The sequence below is a fragment of the Sorghum bicolor genome, chromosome 5 (genome assembly GCF_000003195.3).
Source record: "Sorghum bicolor cultivar BTx623 chromosome 5, Sorghum_bicolor_NCBIv3, whole genome shotgun sequence".
Classification (NCBI taxonomy): domain Eukaryota; kingdom Viridiplantae; phylum Streptophyta; class Magnoliopsida; order Poales; family Poaceae; genus Sorghum; species Sorghum bicolor.
In genome coordinates this window covers 55,296,774-55,317,925 of record NC_012874.2, presented here as the reverse complement: position 1 = coordinate 55,317,925, position 21,152 = coordinate 55,296,774, and the positions used below count along the sequence as shown (strand labels likewise).

The window sequence follows — 21,152 nt, the reverse complement described above, 5'->3', positions numbered from 1 at the left end:
CGTGGACTGGCTCGTGGAAGGGCACAACTTCGACCTGGCGGACGCAATGTCTTCGATTGTGGTAGAAACTGACGCAACCGCGATGGGGATGCGGCCCTACGGGGCACAAGGGACCGATGCATCTTCAACGCAGACGCGGGCCTGCGCGGCTTCGGCGGACAGGGTGCGTGGGTGCAGGATGCATGGGATTGGCACGACGCCAAAACCTGGCTAGAGCGTGACCCTCGGATCGACCGTGCCCTAGAGGCCCAGCGACTCCGGGAGCAGGCAACAGCGATGGAGGCGAGTAGGCGGACACAGATATGGACGAGCTCATGGAAGGGCACAACTTCGACCTGGGCCCCGATATGCTGCGATTCATTTTTCAGAGAAATCGTTGATCGACATAGAGGTATAAAGCAGGAGGTACTGATGTTTGTATGTGCAGGTGCTATGTGGACATTATGGAAAGCTCGGAATGATGTGGTGTTCAACAAGAAGACGGTGGCGACGCCGGCGGTACTGGTTTACAAGACGTTTTCCCTGGTGAAGACTTGGATCCCTTTACTAAAGCCTAAGCTGAAGCCCTTAGCAGAGGAGATGATTCAAATAGCCACATCTAGTGCCAACAATCTGTAATTCGGCTTCTTGGTTGTTTTGGTTCCTCTCTTTTGTTTAGGCTGTTCCTCTGTTTGGCTGCAGTTAGAGTTGTTAGTTGTGAGGTGTTCTGACGTATGCTGTTTGGCCCTTTTTTGTAAGCTGGTATCCCCAGCAGACTATGTTTCGTCTTGTTACGCTTTCAATCAAAGTCGGGCAATGCCTTTTAACTAAAAAACTTGGGCGGATGCAGCGTCTTCGATCGTGGTAGATACTGACGTAACCGTGTTGGGGACGCGGCCCTACGTGGCACAAGGGACCGATGCGGCTTCAACGCAGACATGGGCCTGCGCGGCTTCGGCGGACATGATGCGTGGGTGCAGGATGCATGGGATTGGCGCGACGCCAACACCTGGCTGGAGCGTGACCTTCGGATCGACCGTGACCTGGAGGCCCAACGACTTAGGGAGCAGGCAGCGGCAATGGAGGCACATCGTGACTTCGACCGCAGGCGGCCTGACTCACCTTCCTCGGACCGATGTCGAGGTCGCCGTTTCAATTCGGCTCCTCTCTCGTCGTGTAGACCATCGTTTAGGACGCCGGTGGCGGATGGCCCATGCTCACCAAGACCAACTATACCTAGTGGTCCATGGTGATGAAGGTCAAGATGCAGGCGCGACACATGGGACGTGGTCTGGTACGGGACATCGACTTTGGGGAGGATCGTCGGGCACTGGGGGCGCTTCTTGCTGCTGTTCCGACGGAGATGCAGTCCTCCCTTGCCAAGGACGCCTGGGACGCCATCGCTTCTGCATACATCGGCAGCAACCGCGCACGTAGGTCCACGCTTCAGAACCTCCGACAGGAGGGGGAGAATCTGGCTTTCAAGCCGGGTGAGGACAACAATGACTTCGTTCTCTGCCTCAACTCCTTGCAGCAGCAGTTGGTGCGGTTGAACTTCGAGGCTTTGAAGCAACTCGGCAACAAGGAGATGTTGCAGGGCATGCCGCGAGTCGAGCACATGGAGCAGTTCTGCGACATCTGCGTCCTCACCAAGCAGCGGCGACTCCCCTTGTTGCCGAGGAGAAGCTGGGGGTCGTGCACGGCAACCTCTGCGGCCTCATGACATCGGCTACGCCTGGAGGCTGGCGCTTCTTCCTGCTGCTTGTCGATGACATGTCTCGCTACATGTGGGCGGTCCTGCTCGACAACAAGGCAGCGGCTGCGGATGCCATCAAGCTACTGTAGAGGAGTGCGGCCGCAAGCTTCGGGTGCCAACGATGGTGAGTTCACAGAGTCTGAGTTCGTGGCGTATTGCGCTGATGAGGGGATCCAGTGCCACTTCTCTGCGCCGTACACACCGCAGCAGAACGGCATCGTGGAGAGCCGCAACCAGATGATGGTGGCCACCGCTCGCGCCCTCCTCAAGCAGAGAGGGATGCCGCCCATCTACTAGGGTGAGGCAGTGATGACTGCTGTCCATCTCCTCAACCGCTTGCCCACCAAGGCCCTTGATGGCAAGACGTCGTACGAGACCTGGCACGGGCGCAAGCCGGTGGTGAGCCACCTCCGCGTTGTTTGGCTGTCTCTCTTTCACCAAGGACAAGGAGCTCAACCATGTCAGCAAGCTCAACGATAGGAGCACGCCAGGAGTCTTCATTGGCTACACGGAGGGCATCAAGGCCTACCGCATCCTTGACCCCTGCAACACAGCGCGTCGCATCTCTCGGGACGTCGTGTTTGGCAAAGGGCGAGGCTTGGTTTGGGGCAAGGCGCTGGACGGCGGCTCGACTTCGACTCTCAGAGACTTCGTCGTTGACTACGTCCACTTCGACGGGGTCGGTGGAGCGAGCAGCTCATCCTCACCGAGCTCGTCCACCTTGGCACCTGGCTCACCATCAGCTCTGGCAAGTCCTCCACCACCTACACCACCAGCGAGTCTACCACCGGCTACGCCCTGCTCTCCCAGACCGGCGGCGCCCCACTCTCCTACAACGGCTCCTCACACTCCCGCATTGGCACAGGCACCCACACCTCCGGGATTGGCACTGGCAGCTTCAGTCCATGACGGACAGCGTACAGTAGAGTTTGCTTGTCCGGCGACGATTATAGTGTCGATGCGTACCATGACGATGAGCCTCTGCGCTACTGCACCTTGGACAACATCTTTGGTGATCAACCCTTCCATGGATTGGCGATTCACGACTTCGAGGCAGAGCTACACCTGGCACACGAGGATGGCGAGCCCCGCTCCTATGCTGAGGCGGAGGGACATGGTATGTCCACACTGTTCTGGACTGATAATTGGTTGCAAGGAAAATCTCTGCTAGGCATAGTTCCACGCATCTGTTTGGATCGGTGACAAAAAGACAGGCTAACAAGCGAATAGTGAAGGCTGGTATAGATGGAAATCAGTGGACTAAGGATATTAGAGCAGCACTGTCTGTGTCTGCACTCTGGATTTTTGGTGGCTTGGGACTTGGCCACTAAGGTAACAGAAGAGCCTGATGTTTTACGTTGGTGATTCAGTGAATCTGGGCAATACACGGCTAAGTCCACGTACTTGGCCCTCTTCATTGGTGCTACCTCCTTAGAGACATTGGCATTAATCTGGCAATTATGGGTACCGAGATCTAAGTACCTTTGGACAATACACTTTTTGCCATGCAATTGTATAATGCCTTCCATTGGCCACCTTTCTTCCACTCCCTAAAAATCCCTGTCAAATTTTTTCAATCGCCTTAAGAGCCCATTGTGGGAGATCCATGGCAATGGCAAGGTATATGACCATCTCAGTGAGAGCATCCTTGACCTGCACAAGCCTCTCTGACCTGGTCATAGATCAGCTTTCCACCCAGTGATTTGGTCAATAACATGATCAATGATTGGTTGCACTTGTGCCTTTGGGTGTTGGTAATTTTGCCCACTGTGTAGGGTTGGCCATTGCTTTTGTTGCCTAATTGCTGTTCAGTAAAGTGTATAACTCTGCAAACAATTTCATTTATTTGTTAACAGTACATTGACTTTTGAGTTGTCAGCTAGGACTATGTTCTTTGGTTAGAATCTTGCATTTCATATAAAACAGATAGGACAGGCAGGTGCATTTTGCGTCAAGCTTACATGGTTGTCTACAAACACCTATTTACTATAAGTTTTGGGGATGTGAGGAAGCAGGAAATCCTATAGTTCCCCAAGTGATGCATTTTGGTAACAAAACTGCAATTTTAGCTAATAATGATCTGTTTACTCACTTGCAGGATAATTATTTGGACGATGAGATTCTTTTTGAGAAACTGAGACCTGAATTTAAGTCAATGTACGGCATTGACAGCTATTTGCATCCTTATTTGAATACCATGACGTGTATGTTACAGGTAAGCATCTGCATACCATTCAGTTTTCATAGACACATAGGTGAGTCCTATTTTCTGATGTTAGTTTGTTTTGTTCCCTCTGAAGCGAAAGATGCCTGCTGTATATTACTGGAAACGTATCAACTGTATCTCGCAACATTTGAACCAACTTATCACCCTTAAACCATATGTTAAGGTATTTGTCATGATCCTTCGTTTTCTTGGACAGTGCAGGAGAGCTGCTCATCTTTGTATTAGAGAAAGGAGGAAAGCCAGTGCAACCAATGCCTCAAGAGGCTAAAATGAAAAACTGTTAACACTTAACACAACTCACAATACACCACCTCGAAACACAATTCACCAACACAGGACACTCAAGAACACAAAAATCATACTGGCCGAAGGAGGGTATGCACCAAAGAAAAAGGAAACCTAAACAAATGCCTGCAGGCCCTTACTCCAGCAGGACCCATGCAATCTTACCTTTTTCATTTGCAGCATACTAAGAATAAGGAAACCTAAACAAATGCCTGCAGGCCCTTACTCCAGCAGGACCCATGCAATCTTACCTTTTTCATTTGCAGCGTACTGATTCTTGGGGTAGCATTTTGAAGCGTCTTTTAGAAAACTATGAGCCACAGTCTGATCTTGTGCAATGTAATCCAGCAAGTGTGGTTGATGTAAGTATCGTTGCTGTCATACTTCGTTGTAGTTGAAAATATGCAGGTCAGTCTTGATATATTTATTCTTGCAGATTTTCCGTCGTTCATTATTGTTTTATTGGGAACCTCAGTTTCATCCTTTGATACGTGAGGTATCATGAATATTCATGTTTTACTGTGTTCCTTATGTCTTCCTATTTTGCCTGTTTGTGCTTCTATGGTGCAAGTTAATTAATCGTCCCATTTTCTAGGCTCATCAGGAACTGCTGAAAACAATAGCTTGTCAATTAGCCTTAGCAGACAAGAGTGTAATGTTTGAGGTCTGTTCATTACTTATTTTTTCTTGTTCTCTTTTAGAGCTTGGCAGTTTAAACGTGCCTGTTTCCTATTTTCAGCCACTGGAACCACACCCACATGATTTCTTGGAGCATTTACAGCCTTATGCATGTATGTATATTAAGAGAAAGAAGCAAGAGTTTGGGGTATGTCATTACTATCAATGATTTTAGATCTCTCTGTAGAATGATGGAAAGATTAGGAGAACACCTCTCACCCAACGTGGGGGGGTGACATTGATATATATAGCCAATGCAATGGCAGGTTACATGCAATACATGGCAGGTGCTAATCATACTAAATATAGCCTTGCCTAATATACACTTTCCTAATGCAATACATGGCAGGTGCTAATCATACTAAATATAGCCTTGCCTAATATACACTTTCCTAATAGACATATCTATCAGCCCCCCTCAGTCAAAGCGTCAGGATGCCGGATGCACAGACTGGACCGAAAATCCTCAAAGAGCTGAATCGGCAGCCCCTTGGTCATGATATCGGCGAACTGATACTTGGAGGGCACATGGAGAACGCAAACCTCGCCGAGAGCCACCTTTTCACGGACGAAATGGATGTCGATTTCAATGTGCTTGGTACGGCGATGGTGGACTGGGTTTGCTATCATATAGACAGCGCTGATGTTGTCACAGTAGACAACTGTGGCGACCTTCAAGGGAACATGAAGTTCCTGAAGAAGCTGTAGAAGCCAACAGCACTCTGCGACCACATGAGCAACAGCCCGGTACTCAGCCTCCGCACTGGACCGGGACACTGTGGTTTGCCGTTTGGATGACCAAGACACCAAGCTGTCGCCGAGGAAGACGCAGAAGCCTGAAGTGGAACGGCGGGAGTCGGGGCACCTTGCCCAGTCAGCGTCGGAGTAGGCAATCAGCTTGTCGACAGGTCCAGTGCCGATGTGGAGGCCAGCCGATAGTGTGCCCTTAACATACCGGAGTATGCGCTTGATCAGCGCAAGGTGAGCTTCGCGCGGATCATGCATGAAGAGGCACACCTGCTGCACAGCGTACGCCAGGTCGGGGCGAGTGAGCGTCAAGTACTGAAGTGAGCCGGCGAGACTCCGGTACGCGCTGGGGTCGGCGACAGGAGTGCCCTCCGTGGCAGAGAGCTTGGCACGAGAGTCGACAGGTGTCGATGTCAAGTGACACTCGGCCATGCCCGCCTTCTGAAGAAGATCCACCGCGTACTGCCTTTGGCTAAGGAAGAGCCCGTCGGAGGAGCGAGTGACAGAGATCCCTAGGAAGTGATGGAGCTCCCCAAGGTCCGTCATGGCGAACTCAGAGTGAAGGCGATCGATGATGCGGCGGAGCAGAGCATCCGAGGAAGCTGTGAGGACGATGTCGTCGACGTAAAGCAGCAAGTAGGCACTGGCGCCGCCCTCAGTGTAGACAAAGAGGGAGCTGTCAGTGGCAGAAGCGACGAAGCCGAGCTGTCGAACGTACGTGGCGAAGCACTGGTGCCACGCCCACGGGGCCTGCTTGAGGTCGTAGAGGGAGCGCTGAAGAAGACAGACGGCGTCGGGGCGCGCCGGGTCGACGAAGCCGGGGGCTGCTGACAGCCTGACAGTAGACGGTTTCGTGCAGGTGACCATGAAGAAATGGATTCTTCACGTCCAGCTGGTGGATAGGCCACTGACGAGAAGCAGCGATGCTGAGGACGACCCGAATCGTGGCAGGCTTGACGACCGGGCTGAACGTCTCGTCGTAGTAGATGCCGTGTCGCTGGGTGAAGCCGCGGACAACCCAGCGAGCCTTATGGCGAGCCAGCGTGCCGTCGGAGTGGAACTTGTGCTTGAAGATCCACTTGACGGTGACGACGTTGGCGCCGGGAGGCCGGGAGACGAGGCGCCACGTGTTGTTGTCGACGAGAGCCTTGTACTCCTCAGCCATAGCCGCGCGCCACTGAGGGTCAGCAAGGGCCCCTTTGTAGTCATGGGGAATGGGCGAGGCAGTGGAGGAGGCAGCGACGTGAGCAGCTGGTGGGAAGCCATAACGAGCAACAGGCTTCAGCGAGCCGGTCTGGAAGCGCGTCACAGGCCGGCTCGATGTAGGAGGCGGCGGAGGAGGCGGTGGTGGCGGGGAAGGCACCACAACTGGAGAAGAGGCCGGCTGTACAGGGACAACAGGCGCCTGCTCCACAGCCGGTGGAGAAGGTGGTGCAGCGGCTGTCGCAGGGGCTGGTGCAGAAGTGCCAGCACGCCGCTGAGTGTAGACCCGTAGAGGTGGAGCGCCAGCTGGAGCAGGACCAGCCGGGGCAGGGGCAAGGACAGGGCCAATCTGTAGAATAGCCGGGTCCTCAGCAAGCTCCTCCAAATGACCACTATTTTGTGGCTGCGCAGCATCAGCTGGTGGCGGCATGGCAGTAGTACGAGGCACCGGTGCAGGAGGACTTGTAAGATGAAAGTCCAGAGAGCTTGGCAGCACACTGGGAGGGTTAGTACTGAACGGAATTTGCGTCTCATCGAAGACAACATGACGGGAGATGATGATCCATTTAGTTGTGAGGTCGAGACACCGATACCCCTTGTGTGAGGAGGGATATCCGAGAAAGACAGAAGCTGTGGAACGAGGGGACAGTTTGTGTTTGGAAGTGGCGGTGAGGTTAGGATAGCAGAGGCAACCGAAGACACGGAGAATGGTGTAGTCTGGGGGTTGCCGGAAGAGTTGCTCATAAGGAACATGATGCTGAATGGCTGAACAGGGGCGCCTATTGATGAGATATGTGGCTGTAGCTAGTGCCTCTGCCCAGTATTTAGGTGGCATGTGAGCGTGGATGAGCAGCGTGCGGCATATGTTGTTCAGGGAACGGATGATGCGTTCAGCCTTGCCGTTTTGAGAGGAGGTGTAAGGGCAGGAGAGACGTAGGTGAATGCCGCTAGAGGCAAAGAAGGTGGCGAGGGCATTGTTGACGAATTCAGTGCCATTGTCAGCCTGAACAGCCTTGACAGGAAGGCTAAACTGTGTGTGGACGAAGGCGCAGAACTGAGTAATGTGAGTATCTACCTCGGACTTGTGGACTAGGGGGAAGGTCCAGCAAAAATGGGTGAAGTCATCGAGGATGACAAGGTAGTACTGTGCACCAAAAATGCTAGCGACCGGGGATGTCCAAACATCACAATGTATAAGCTCAAACGGTAAAGAGGAAACTGAACTGGAATTTCCAAATGGCAGCCGCACATGCTTGCCAAGTTGACATGAGTGACATAGAGTTTGGGCTGATTTATTACAGGAAATCGAATTATTTTGTCTAAGAAAATGGAGGGCAGCAGCTTCTGGATGACCAAGACGATGAGGCCATAGGTCGGTGGAGATGGCGAGGTTGGCCTGTGGCGTGGCAGGGACGGTGTAGAGGCCGTCGGAGCTATTGGAGCGAAGAATCACGCGTCTGGTCTGCAGGTCCTTAACAGAAAAACCAAACGCGTCAAATTTGATAGTGCAATGGTTGTCACGAGTGAATTGGCGAACTGAAAGTAAGTTGCGCACTAGAGAGGGGACAACTAAAACATTGCGAAGCGAAAAGGGAGACGCGTGGCTTGGTAATGTGGAGCTGTCGGAGCAAGAGACAGGAAGATGATGACCATTGCCAACAGTGATGGATGGAATAGAAGAGGGTTGACGGGAGAGGAGTATACCATCCGAATTGTGCATGTGAGAGGTGGCGCCGGAGTCCATGACCTAGCCGGAGTTCTGGAGCGCCATCTGGTTCAAGGCGGCGATGAGGCCGAACTGATCCCACACTGGAGCGGATGGAGCTGTTGGAGGGGGAGCGAAGACGGTGTGGGCCTGCGGACTGGCGCCCATGATGCCCTGGCCGCGCCCGCCCTGGTCACCGTGAGGGGGCCAGCCGCCAGTGCTGTTGCCCTGCTGCCACCCGCTGCCTGGAGGAGGAACGCCGCCCTGGAAAGCCCATGGGTTGTAGCAGAACCAGGGCGCCATGGGGCGATTGCCCCATTGCTGTCCACTGCCGCTGCCCTGCTGCCAGCCAGCGTCGTTGCCTTGGCCGCGCCAGCTGCCCTGTTTCTTGCCGCCCTTGCCCTTCTTGCCGCCCCCGAAGCTCTTGGGAGCAGCACCAGTGGCCAAAGAGGAGGAGGGGCGGCACCCTGGAGAATTGCAGGTGGAGCCAGAGGCGGCCACCTTGGCAGATGCAGCCGTGGTCTTCTCGTCGTTGGCGAGGCGCAGCTCTTTGAGGGAGAGCATTTCGCGCGCCCTGGAGAAGGAAGGCAGCACGGTGGAGTTGGCGATGTCGTCAGCAGTGGCGGTGTAGCGCGGGTTGAGGCCACGGAGGAGGCTGAGGACGAGCTGGGAGTCCTCGATTGTGTGACCGACGTCCCGGAGGGCAGCAGCCTTGATCTTGAGCCTCTGGCAGTACTCGTCGATCGACGAATCACCCTGCTTCAGGGAATGGAATTCCTCTAGCAGGAAGACTGCCCGCGGCGCACGATTGGAGCGGAAGAGTCCCTCGATGGCGACCCACAACTCGCGGGCAGTCTGGTTCTTGTCGGTGATGGCGAGGTCAAGAACCGAGTCGTCGACGGTGTTGAGGATCCAGCCACGGACGGTGCACTCTGCGATGTCCCACGATGGATCCGCAGCGTCAGGAGGAGGCCCGTCGATGTGGGGACGGAGGCTGAATTTCCCGCACAGAGCCTGGAAGAACGAAGCCCACTTGGTGAAGTTGGGGTTCTTCATCTCCAGGGTCACCGGGATGTGAGTTTTCACATTGACGGCTGTGTAGGGGTGGACGATGACAGCCTGGGGTGGAGCTTTGGCAGCTGCGGCGGCGGCTGCGGCAGCAGCAGCAGCAGCGGCTGCGTCGTCGTCGCCAGGCATGGCTGCTGGGAGAGGTGGAGGGGAGGAGGAGCGGAAGCAGAAGGTCGGATTAGGGATCAATTGATCGCGGCTGATACCATGTAGAATGATGGAAAGATTAGGAGAACACCTCTCACCCAACGTGGGTGGGGGGTGACATTGATATATATAGCCAATGCAATGGCAGGTTACATGCAATACATGGCAGGTGCTAATCATACTAAATATAGCCTTGCCTAATATACACTTTCGTAATGCAATACATGGCAGGTGCTAATCATACTAAATATAGCCTTGCCTAATATACACTTTCCTAATAGACATATCTATCACTCTCCTCATCAACTGTTTTGGTTCCTAGTATTGTATCTCTTTGTGACTTCATAAACTATAATGGCATCTGGGTGACATAGTAGGGAGATTATTGTATGGGGTGACTTTGACTCGCACAAGCATGTAGTTAATAAGCCCTGCTTCCTAAGCATTTCTTAGATAATTGTGCTAGTTAATTACTGTCATTAAAGACCTTGGGCAGCCCAAAGGTGTGTACGGCTGCCAAGGCACCTATCTGATTAGCTATGCTCTAGTGAGCTATTTGTAATCAATGCAATGTCTTTCTCTATATATAATGAAGGAGACGCCTGGGGTTAGTTGCCTTAAGGCTAATCAAAGTCTGTGTTACCTCTAACATTTGGTACCAGAGCTAGGTTAGACACCAGAGAGCCACGAGGCCAACTCCTCACCTTCTCCACCCCATGTCGACCTCTGCTGAGCGCGCTGCCAGGCTCAAGGCCAAGGGAACCGGCGATGGAGAGCTGGGCGACTCCTCTGCCCGGGCCGCGTGCTTGAAGGCTGCAGAGGAAGCAGCAGCGCTGGCAGTCCAGGCAGCACAGCAGGCGGCGGCTGCTGCAGAGGCGGCAGCAAGGACGGCGCAGGAGCTGCAGGCCGAAATTGCTGCTGAGAAGGGAGAAGAAGAGGATGAAGAGGAGGAAGAGGAGAACAGGGACAGAAGGCTGCAGACTCCGTCGCGAGACAGGAGGCGCTCGCAGTCACCACTGCGGGACCGGAGGCGCGGCTGCGGCGGCGGTCGCTACGAATCACCGCAAGGCAGAGTGGTGTACCGCGACTACGGCAGCAGCACGGCGTGGCCGATGCTGGACAAGTCGAACTACTACGAGTGGAGTCAGACCATGAAGCTGAGGATGCAGGCGCGCGACCTCTTGGACGCCATCGAGGGTGGCCCTTTCCATTTTCGTGATGACAAGCACGCACTGGAGGTGATTGTCGGGGCCGTGCCCAAGGAGATGGGCATTCCACTCCTCGACAAGGCTACGGCGAAGGAGGCGTGGGACGCCATCGTTGCGACTCGCATCGGCGTGGACCGGGTCCGTCGAGCAACGCTGCAGCGCCTACGCCGCGATTGGGAGAACATCGGCGTCAACCCCGGCGAGCAAGTGGAGGATTTCGCCATGCGTCTGCCAACTCTGCACCAGCAGCTTGTCATTCATGGTGACAAGGACATCACTGAGGAGCGTGTGGTGAAGTTTCTGCGCACGGTGCCAGCCAAGTACGCGCAGATTGTTGTCGCCATTGAGCAGTTCCTCGACTTTGAGGCGCTCACTCTTGAGGAGGTGACTGGAAGGCTCAAGGCGGTGGATAATCGCGAGGAACAAGCGCTGACCGAGCCAGTGTCCATCAACGACAAGCTGCTGTACACTGAGGAGCAGTGGAAAGCGCGCTGGAGGAAGGAGAAGAAGGGAGATGATGCTGGTGGTTCTGGTTTCAGGAACCAGCGCGGTGGCGGTGGACGTAGCCGCGGTGGTGGACGAGGACGAGGCAGAGGCAGTGGACGTGGTGGCGGACGAGGAGATGGCAGTGTTGCTGGCCGCATCGGCCCCAACACCTGCCTCAACTGCAACCAGGAAGGCCACTGGGCACGTGAGTGTCCCCAGCCGCGCTGTGAAGATGCAGAGCGCGGCGGTGGAGGGGGAAACTATGCTGGCCGCGGTGGTGGCAACCGTGGTGGAGGTCGTGGCGGCGGAAATCAGGCTGGGCAGCGTGGTGGGCACCAAGGAAGGCATGAGGCGCGCGCCCAGTATGCTGAGTGCGATGAAGATGGTGCTCTGTTTGTGGCACATGGCTTCATCAGCCTGGAACAGAGCACGCCGGCACACAGCTACACGGCGCAGCACGTCGAGCTCTCTGAGCCACGTGCTCGCGCCTTCCTCGGCGTGGACGAAGAAGAGGTGGACAGCGGCTGGTACCTGGACTCCGGCGCGACGCATCACATGATCGGGCGCCAAGAGTTCTTTGCTGATCTGAACACTGGCGTTCGAGGAACGGTCCGGTTCGGGGATGTGTCGAAGGTTGAGATCAAGGGCGTCGGGTCTATTGTTTTCCAAGCCAAGACCGGTGAGCAGAGGGTTCTTCATGGCGTCTATTTCATTCCGACGCTGAAGAACTCTATCATAAGTCTGGGACAGCTTGATGAAGGAGGGTCCAAGGTTGAGATTGATGATGGCGTGCTTCGCATTTGGGACAAGAGCCGCCGTCTGCTCGCCAAGGTACGCAGAGGGAAGAATAGGTTGTATATTCTGCATCTTGAGGTTGCACAACCTGTCTGTCTCGCGACACGCAAGGATGAAGAGGCGTGGCAGTGGCACGTGCGTTTCGGCCATCTGCACTTCGACGCACTCCGGTGACTCAGCAAGGAGGAGACGGCGCGCGGGATGCCGGTGGTCGACCATGTTGAGCAGGTGTGTGACACCTGCGTTACCACAAAGCAGAGGCGGCGTTCCTTTCCGGCTGCAGCAGCATACCGTGCCCAGAATCAGCTTGAGCTGGTGCACGGTGACCTGTGTGGTCCGGTCACGCCAGCGACACCGGCGGGCAACCGCTATATCTTGCTGCTTGTCGATGACGCCACCCGCTTTATGTGGGCTGTGCCGCTGCCATCCAAGGACGCAGCAGCAGAAGCAATTAAGAAGGTCAAGGTGGCAGCAGAGGTGGAAAGCGGGCGCAAGTTGAAGGTCCTGCGCACCGACAATGGCGGCGAATTCACCGTCGCAGAGTTTACTGCATATTGCGCTGATGAAGGTATTAAACGGCATTTCAGTGCTCCTTATTCACCACAACAGAATGGTGTTGTTGAGCGCAGAAACCAAACAGTGGTGGCCATGGCACGAGCTCTGCTCAAGCAACGCCAGATGCCCTCTCGGTTTTGGGGGGAGGCTGTGATGACGGCTGTGCATATTCTGAATCGATCCCCGACGAAGGCGCTGAAGAATGCTACTCCTTATGAGGCGTGGCACGGCCGGGCACCAACAGTCGGCCATCTCAAGGTCTTTGGCTGTGTGGCTTATACACGGCGGCTTACTCAGCTTCGCAAGCTCGATGACCGCAGCGAGGCTGGCGTGTTTATCGGCTATGCGGCAGGGGCCAAGGCGTACCGTATCTATGATCCAGTGTCCCAGCGCGTGCGTGTCAGCCGTGATGTGGTGTTTGACGAAGGCCGCGGCTGGGACTGGGCATCACCAGCAGCAGGCACACCAGAAGCAGTGGGCAGTGAGTTTTTTGTTGAATTTCCATGGGCGGAGGAACTCCCTTAAGCAGGAAGTTCAGCGTCGCCTTCGCTATCTCCTCTGCCACATCCTGCATCGCCTGGTTTCTCTCCGGTGAATGCAGGAGAACCTGCAGCGGAAGCAGAGGAGCCTGCAGCGGAGGCAGAGGTGCCTGCGACGCCCAGAACACCTACACCAGCTCCAGCAAGTCCTCAGGTTGAGCACGTGACCCCCCTGGAAGATGATGATGAAAGGGTGGATGCCTACCATGACGATGAAGAACTCCGCCATCGGAAGATTCAAGACATCATTGGTGATCAGCCAACTCCGCCGGCGCAGCGGCTGTTTGCAGAACTGAATCTCACCCATTCTGGTGAGCCTACAAGCTATGAAGAAGCCAAAGATGATCCAGATTGGCAAGCAGCGATGAAGGAGGAGCTGAGATCAGTAGAGCGGAATGGGACTTGGGAACTTGTTTCTCCCCGCCCTGGTCACCGTCCCATTTCACTAAAATGGGTGTTTAAGCTGAAGAAGGATGAACATGGAGCTGTAATTAGGCACAAGGCAAGATTTGTGGCCCGTGGTTTTGTGCAGCAGGAAGGAGTTGACTATGAAGATGCTTTTGCACCTGTTGCAAGGATGGAATCAGTGCGTGTTTTGCTTGCCTTAGCAGACAAGAAGGATGGGCAGTACATCACATGGATGTGAAGTCTGCATTTTTGAATGGAGAACTCCAGGAGGAGGTTTATGTTACACAGCCTCCAGGTTTTGCTGTAACAGGAGAAGAGAAGAAAGTATACAGGCTGCACAAGGCTCTGTATGGCCTGAGACAGGATCCTCGGGGATGGAATGCCAAGCTTGACTTGACTCTCAAGCAGATGGGCTTTGAGCAGAATATGTATGAAGCTGCTATGTACAGGAAGGGATCACGTGACTCCCTACTGGTAATTGGAGTCTATGTGGATGATTTGATCATCACAGGAGTCAATCAGCAGAAGATTGAAGCCTTCAAGGCAAAGATGAAGCAAACTTTTGAAATGAGTGATTTGGGTCTTCTGTCTTTCTATCTGGGAGTTGAGGTAAGACAATCAGAGGGGAGCATCACTCTAAAGCAAACCCATTATGCTAAGCAGATACTTGAGCTTGGTGGTATGGCAGGTTGTAATCCAGCCACCACACCCATGGAAGAAAGGCTGAAGTTGAGCAAGGAAAGCACAGCAAAAGAAGTAAACCCAACTCAGTACAGAAGACTGGTTGGCAGCTTGAGATACCTAGTGCACACAAGACCAGATTTGGCCTTTGCTGTAGGGTATGTTAGCAGATTTCTGGAAAAGCCAACAACTGAACATCTTCAGGCTGTGAAGAGGATCTTAAGATACCTGGCTGGTACTCTAGATCATGGGCTCTGCTACACCAGATCAACAGGCAAAGCAAGGTTTGTGGGTTACAGTGATTCAGATTTGGCTGGAGATGATTCAAGCAAAAGCACAACTGGATGTTTGTTCTTCCTTAGAACCAGCCTGGTCCGCTGGCAGTCTGTCAAACAGAGAGTTGTTGCTCTGTCTAGCTGTGAGGCTGAATATGTGGCGATGACAACAGCTGCAACCCAAGCTTTGTGGTTGTCAAGACTGTTTGCAGATTTGTTGGGAAGAAAAATTGAAGTGGTGGAACTCAGAGTAGACAATAAGTCTGCTCTGGCTTTGGCAAAGAATCCTGTTTTCCATGACAGGAGCAAGCATATTAGAATCAAGCATCATTTCATCAGAGATTGTGTGGAAGAAGGTAGCATCAAGACATAGTTCATTCCCACTGCAGATCAGCTCGCTGATATACTGACTAAAGCTTTGGGCAAAACCAAGCTGGAAGAGATGAGGAGCAGGATTGGGATCAAGGAGATCAAGATTAATTGAAGCAGGTCTTAGGGGGAGAAATGTAGTTAATAAGCCCTGCTTCCTAAGCATTTCTTAGATAACTGTGCTAGTTAATTACTATCATTAAAGACCTTGGGCAGCCCAAAGGTGTGTACGGCTGCCAAGGCACCTATCTGATTAGCTATGCTATAGTGAGCTATTTGTAATCAATGCAATGTCTTTCTCTATATATAATGGAGACGCCTGGGGTTAGTTGCCTTAAGGCTAATCAAAGTCTGTGTTACCTCTAACAAAGCATATGTATGTAACCTTAACATATCACAGCAATCTTGTAAGGTAGACAGGTAGTAGCTAGGGGGTGTTAGATGTAATGGCCTAACAATTTGATTATAAGCTGAACTATAGATTCATTTGCAGATTTTAGTGCAGCTCTTAGGCAGAAATATTGTTATTTTTTCATGTTTCATGGTAATACTGTAGACCTTTATTTATTTTCTTTTGCCTCTGAGAAGGCTTGTTGTCTTTTAAACATTCTTTCTCAAGGATGAAATTTGAGTCATTGATACTATTTGACACCTAAAGGGATTGCAAACTTTTCATTTATTCAGTTGAGAAACATTCCTTTTAAGAAGAGTGCATTTTGGGGGTTTGATCTAACTTAGGGCTTGTTTGGCAGTGCTCCCTGAGCAGCTCCTGATTCAGGGAGAATCTTTGACATTTTGTCAGAGAGGTGATTCTGTGCTGAATCTCTGAAATGAACTAAGTGGCTAGGGGCTGAAAATTTTAGCTTCTCTTGATTCACTTCCCGCATAGAATCACTTCATCCATTGAGTTTCTCATAGGGAGACACTTGGTTGCAGTATCACTTAACTTCGAGAATCTCTTCCTACACAGAATTAGAAACAGGGGTGCTCTACCAGACTGGGCCTTGGCATTCATGCATAAACTAATATATAGCAAGGATGTAAACTGAAGTGATAATGGTGATCTCTGCCAATTTACCACTTACTGGTTGAAGCTACATTGTCTTTCATTACTAGGTTTTTTTAATGCATAGGGAAAAAAGTGTAGAATCTACCTTTTCTGCCTAAACTAAACTTCGAAGTCGTTTCCATGTGTTGAATATACTAGTTTTTTTAACCTCCCAAATTAATCTTAGTTATCTCAGCATGTATTAGCACAGGGATTAGAGCATCTCCAAAAGCTCCTTAAAAATTACTATGTAAACCAATGATTATGTCAAGTGAACAAAGTAAACAGGAAGTTCTGTTTATTCCTTTCTCTAAGAGCTGGGTTCCTTAAACTCGAAATCTAGGCGCCCGGGGTGGGTGGGGGTCTGCAGAGGGCTGTTTTCCCCCCTTTTTGCCAAGAAGACAAATTAGGGAGTTGTTTAAACTTTTAAGGAGTACATGGAAATACTCTTATATGCATCATAGTTAGTCTTGTGCTGGATATAGCTTATCTCTTTCTTTCTTGCATTTTTAATTGTGATGAACTGTTATTTAAGCAAAACAAAGCTCTATCCATATAGGGCTTTAGGCTTCAACTTGTGATGTTAGTTTTGTTTTCATAGCTACTAAATATTAATACATTCATTTTATTGCTTTCTTATGAGTACCAATAGAATGTTGAAGTTTCGGGCTCTTTACATGTTAATTTAACCTTCTCTCCAGTATTTTAGGATTGAAGAACAAGTACGCATGCATGAAGAGTTTGACCATCATTTGGCTTCAGGCATACTGGATCATCGTTTGAATGAGTTCAATTGTTCTAAGGTCAAAACATTAATTTCCATTTATCAGAAATATTGCACTGTATGGCTCCAATACATCTACTTGTTAATTGTTTGGTGTCCATTATGTGTAGGATGACTTTGTCCATAATTTTGCTGTCAATGATTTGGCGAACAGTTCATTTGCTACACTGGAGCATGATCTCATTTCAATGTCCTTTGAGGTTTTATTTACTTAGACAGTTTTATTCATCTGTTAAAAGAAGGATGTGTCATAAATATTTTTAACTTTCTAATCCTTCTACAGCGAAGGGCTAAGATTGTTGAATGGGAGGATGAAAGATCCTTGTACTCTGAGTGCATAATAGGTCTCCTTAATAATGATGAGGTATATTTTGTATATCCTTGTCTTTATTTTTACCCTATATGATGAAAACTAGCTACTTGTTTTCCATTATATTTTGGCAATTTGTTGAAAATAAAGTGAATTGACCACCTTCCCCAACAGCTTAAGCTGTCTTTAGTTCAAATCCTGGTTCAATTAAATGAAAATAATTATTTGCTCGCTCCTATTCCGCGTTTGAGGCCTGGGGGAACCTTCACGTGACTGGAGTGTTGAAATATAAAATGAATTGCCCACCTTCCCCAACAGCTTAAGCTTTTGGATTGAACTGGTTAGTGCATGCAACTCAATACTTATTCTTTTTTATCTGAACAACATCAGGAAAATGACAAATTTTGGTGGAGCGCGACATACTTAGTTGAATTCTGACAAATTTACAAATCCCCACTAAGGAAACTAGCTACTTGTCAAAATTTTGATTGAGCGTGTCATACTTAGTTGAATTCTATGACAAATTTTACAAATTCCCACTAAGAAAATGACACATTTTGACCTAGCTGCTTAGACCTATATCATACTTGCAACGTGCAAGTCTGACAAAGTGACAATCATGCATGCTCAATTTATGTCTTGACAATGTGACATAGGATCCTATATGATTGCATCCAAATTTATGTCTTGAGTCTACTATAAGTTTTGGAGAGTTGTATAAATTCTAAGATTAAATTGGCCTGATAAACTTCTGGAGTATAGTATATATTGTAGTTCTTCAATGTTTTGACAACCTGCTTTCAGATGAAGGATGAACTTGGAAGTTTGCTGAAAATGCTGGATGCAGCAGGCTTTTTCAGTGTTAATGATGATATGGTGGATTGGGTACTTCTCTTACTAGTAAAATTGTTATTACTCCTTTTCTTTTTTCAAACTTGTTTACCTTTGACTAGCATTTAATATACATCATTAGATTAGTATTTTAAAACACTTCCATGTGATGTTGAATTCGAATCATGCAAATTATAATATATAAGGTACTAATGGTCAAATTATGGCTTTGGAGACCATGCCAGATCAAACCTCACCTTACATACAAAAAGAAAAAGGAGGAAGTACTGTATAATACTGTTTTTTCTGCATCAATTAATAAATATTTGAAACAATGAACTTTTTTTTTGTAGAATAATAGATTGTTTTCAGATTCTATAGACAAATTCAACGAAATGGTCTTCCCTGGGCGGTGTGTTGGCAGATGTCTTGTCATCCAAGGAATAATGGTGTGCTTTGTTACTATATTATTTTCTCATCTTCTGTAAGAAATCAGTTGAACTCAATTCTTTTACAACTTATGTTAGGATTATCAAAAAATCATGCAAATGAAGGATGTTGCCTGGCAAGATGCCTTTAAAATGGTAGGCTCTCCTAAAGGTCATATTCTTTCTGTTTTTTCCCTTTTGTGAATTTTAACAATTGTAATTATTTATGTACATGACAGGTTGTTAGTAATACAATTGATTTGTGGAAGGAAAATCTCCGACAGGTATGAAATCAGATATCGATATGATTTCCTTGGTATTATTTTGTGTATTTACTTATTTCAACTATTCAGTTTTGGCTGACCACAAGACACTATAAACATGACTACTATGATGTACTTGCGCATCCACTTCAAAAGGTCAGTGACCTTAATCCTGATGCACTATACTTGAAGTTTCCTTTTATTGGATAGATAGAACTGGTATTTAATGGTCCATGACATGAAAAGTTCATTGTTTGTTATTTTGATGTTCTGTGCCCATCTGGTTGTTAACCAGATAATGAAATATTTCACAGTTGGGTGTAGATACGTACTGTTAGAGGCGTATGTCATGGGCCTACCTAGTGGCTAACAACCACGCTCAATTAGAGGCAATTCTGTTCAGTCTTGCCTTAGTTAGCTGATTTTAGTTTGGTGGAAGGTTGAAGGAATAATAGGAAAGAAGAGGGGAATTATAGGGAGTGATTAGCTAGGGAGGCTATTTATCTGTAACCCATGCGGGGATTAGAGCAAGGAGGAATTAGAAGGAAAAGCCTTCTCTCCTCGGCCGTGGGCAAGGTTCCTGGCCGGGCCCCCCTTTCTCTCTCTCAACCCAGCCGCCGCCATAACATTTGGTATTGGAGATGCCATTTGATGATGGTGACAAGCAGCCGAAGGTGCCACCACTGGTGGCTGCTGCCGCTGGATCCCATTGCCAAGGCACCGGCAGACCTCGCCCAACAGATGGTGTCTTTCTTGACGCTTGTAGAGGCCTTTGAATCCCGACCGCTGGTGACCACCACCACCATGCCGCTGGTGTTCCCTCGTGGCTTGTCAGGCTATGGGACGGGACGACAGCCGTTTCCATGCTAGATTCGAAGATGAAGGAGATTGCATGGGAGCAGCTGAGTAAGAAGAGTGTGTAGGTGGGTGTGGGAGATGCGCAATATGTAGGTGATTTAGGCCCACACCCCTTCGCAGCTCCTCCAAGTTGCGCATCGCCGCGCGGACCTCAATCTTGTCCGCCGCGTCGGGGATCTTGGGCATGTGGTTCCCCCTTGGGCGGCGGGCATACTGTTTCCCCTGCGGGCAGCGAACTCAAGAGTCTGCAACGGCGGTGGTTGGTCAGGCGCACCCTCCTTGCCGTTTTCCATCGGAAGCGCTCCTCTCTTCTCTTTGCAGTGCCAGCTACGCCATGAGATCTAGGTGGCTACACACGTGCAGCTTTGGCATGCCGATGTGTTCACCTTATGTTTAGGAGGCAGCAAAAATAGTCCCAAATAATTATGTAATGTCCTTTACAAAGACCCTCAGAAAATTTTAACTATGAATACTCTCTTCATCCCAAATAACTGCACATATCTTTTTCAGGAATTCGAACTTTTTTATTTTTTTAAAAAATGGCCAAATATATAAAAGACACTTATATTTATAATGTGTAGTAACTAGTAAGTATCGTTAGATTAATAGTGAAGTGAGATGTGTGGTTATTTAGGGATGGGCTAGTTATGTACTTATCAGACAGACTGTTGTGGTGGTAGTTGGTCTATTTTTTTCTCTTCCATCAACTTTCTTTTATTCATTATTGTCAAAAAAAAAACTTTCATTCATTGCATTTATGTAAACTCTGTTGATGGTCCCCTCCGCCCTTTGTGTTCAGGTGTTTTTAATGGGTGGAGCACCGAAGCCCAGGTATGGTTGAGAGATGCAGTGTATCTGGTGCCGCTCTGCCCCCAACTGACAGATCACTTGATCATCTTTGATCAAGACCTGATTCAACCACATTATGATTGAAGCAGTTGTACGAAGGGAACTTTTTTTTTGGCAAATCATGCCAGAGATTGCTGGACTAATCAGTGCCAACTGATGTACGTAACACAGGTTAATCTTGTAAGGAGTGAACCTTTTCTGCTGTAGCTAATCTCGGAGAAGTCACCTGATCTTAGTTACTAGCACATTTTGGACTGAATCAGTGACTACTGCTGTACTTACCTTGGTCACCGAGTAAGGTTCTTGGTACTATGGGGTAAAGGGATTGTGGAATATGGTGTTCTCAGTGTTTGGTTGGAAGGATGGAATGGTTCTATTTTTAAGATGAAAAAGATAACAGGTTTGCTAATCCTATTAATTATAGGGCTCACCTCACATGAGCAGCGCTGCAGCTTAGTCAGCCCATCTTGCATGATAACGTTTTGCTAGGACTAGCGCATTCAGTTGATTCATGGGAGCGACCTTGGCCCAAATCTTGGTCTATTTCCTTCTAGACCCCTCATTGCCTTAGTTCCGAACAGAGAATCTTGGCTGAATATTCCCTCCTAGAACCATTTCATCATTTCACTACTTCCACAACCAAATAGAGGATGGAATAGCTCTGTCCCGA

At 49.7% G+C, this 21,152-nt stretch overlaps 1 protein-coding gene across 3 annotated transcripts in view; it reads left to right on the top strand.

Moving 5' to 3' along the window:
* Window positions 1-20,845, top strand: part of LOC8057624 (protein HASTY 1) — a 50,653-nt gene extending 29,808 nt beyond the window's left edge. For 2 of the 3 annotated variants that reach the window (XM_021461471.1, XM_021461470.1), the window contains exons 25-39: window positions 3,834-3,950; window positions 4,036-4,125; window positions 4,514-4,609; window positions 4,684-4,743; window positions 4,843-4,911; window positions 4,987-5,073; window positions 16,861-16,962; window positions 17,054-17,143; window positions 17,227-17,307; window positions 18,058-18,138; window positions 18,438-18,533; window positions 18,612-18,668; window positions 18,752-18,796; window positions 18,866-18,931; window positions 20,433-20,845. In XM_021461471.1, the coding sequence (XP_021317146.1) occupies window positions 3,834-3,950; window positions 4,036-4,125; window positions 4,514-4,609; window positions 4,684-4,743; window positions 4,843-4,911; window positions 4,987-5,073; window positions 16,861-16,962; window positions 17,054-17,143; window positions 17,227-17,307; window positions 18,058-18,138; window positions 18,438-18,533; window positions 18,612-18,668; window positions 18,752-18,796; window positions 18,866-18,931; window positions 20,433-20,474 (1,179 nt within the window). In that variant the 3' untranslated portion in view covers window positions 20,475-20,845. Of the gene's footprint in view, window positions 1-3,833; window positions 3,951-4,035; window positions 4,126-4,513; window positions 4,610-4,683; window positions 4,744-4,842; window positions 4,912-4,986; window positions 5,074-16,860; window positions 16,963-17,053; window positions 17,144-17,226; window positions 17,308-18,057; window positions 18,139-18,437; window positions 18,534-18,611; window positions 18,671-18,751; window positions 18,797-18,865; window positions 18,932-20,432 lie in introns of those variants that run through there. The other variant, XR_002453464.1, reaches the window with a different exon arrangement.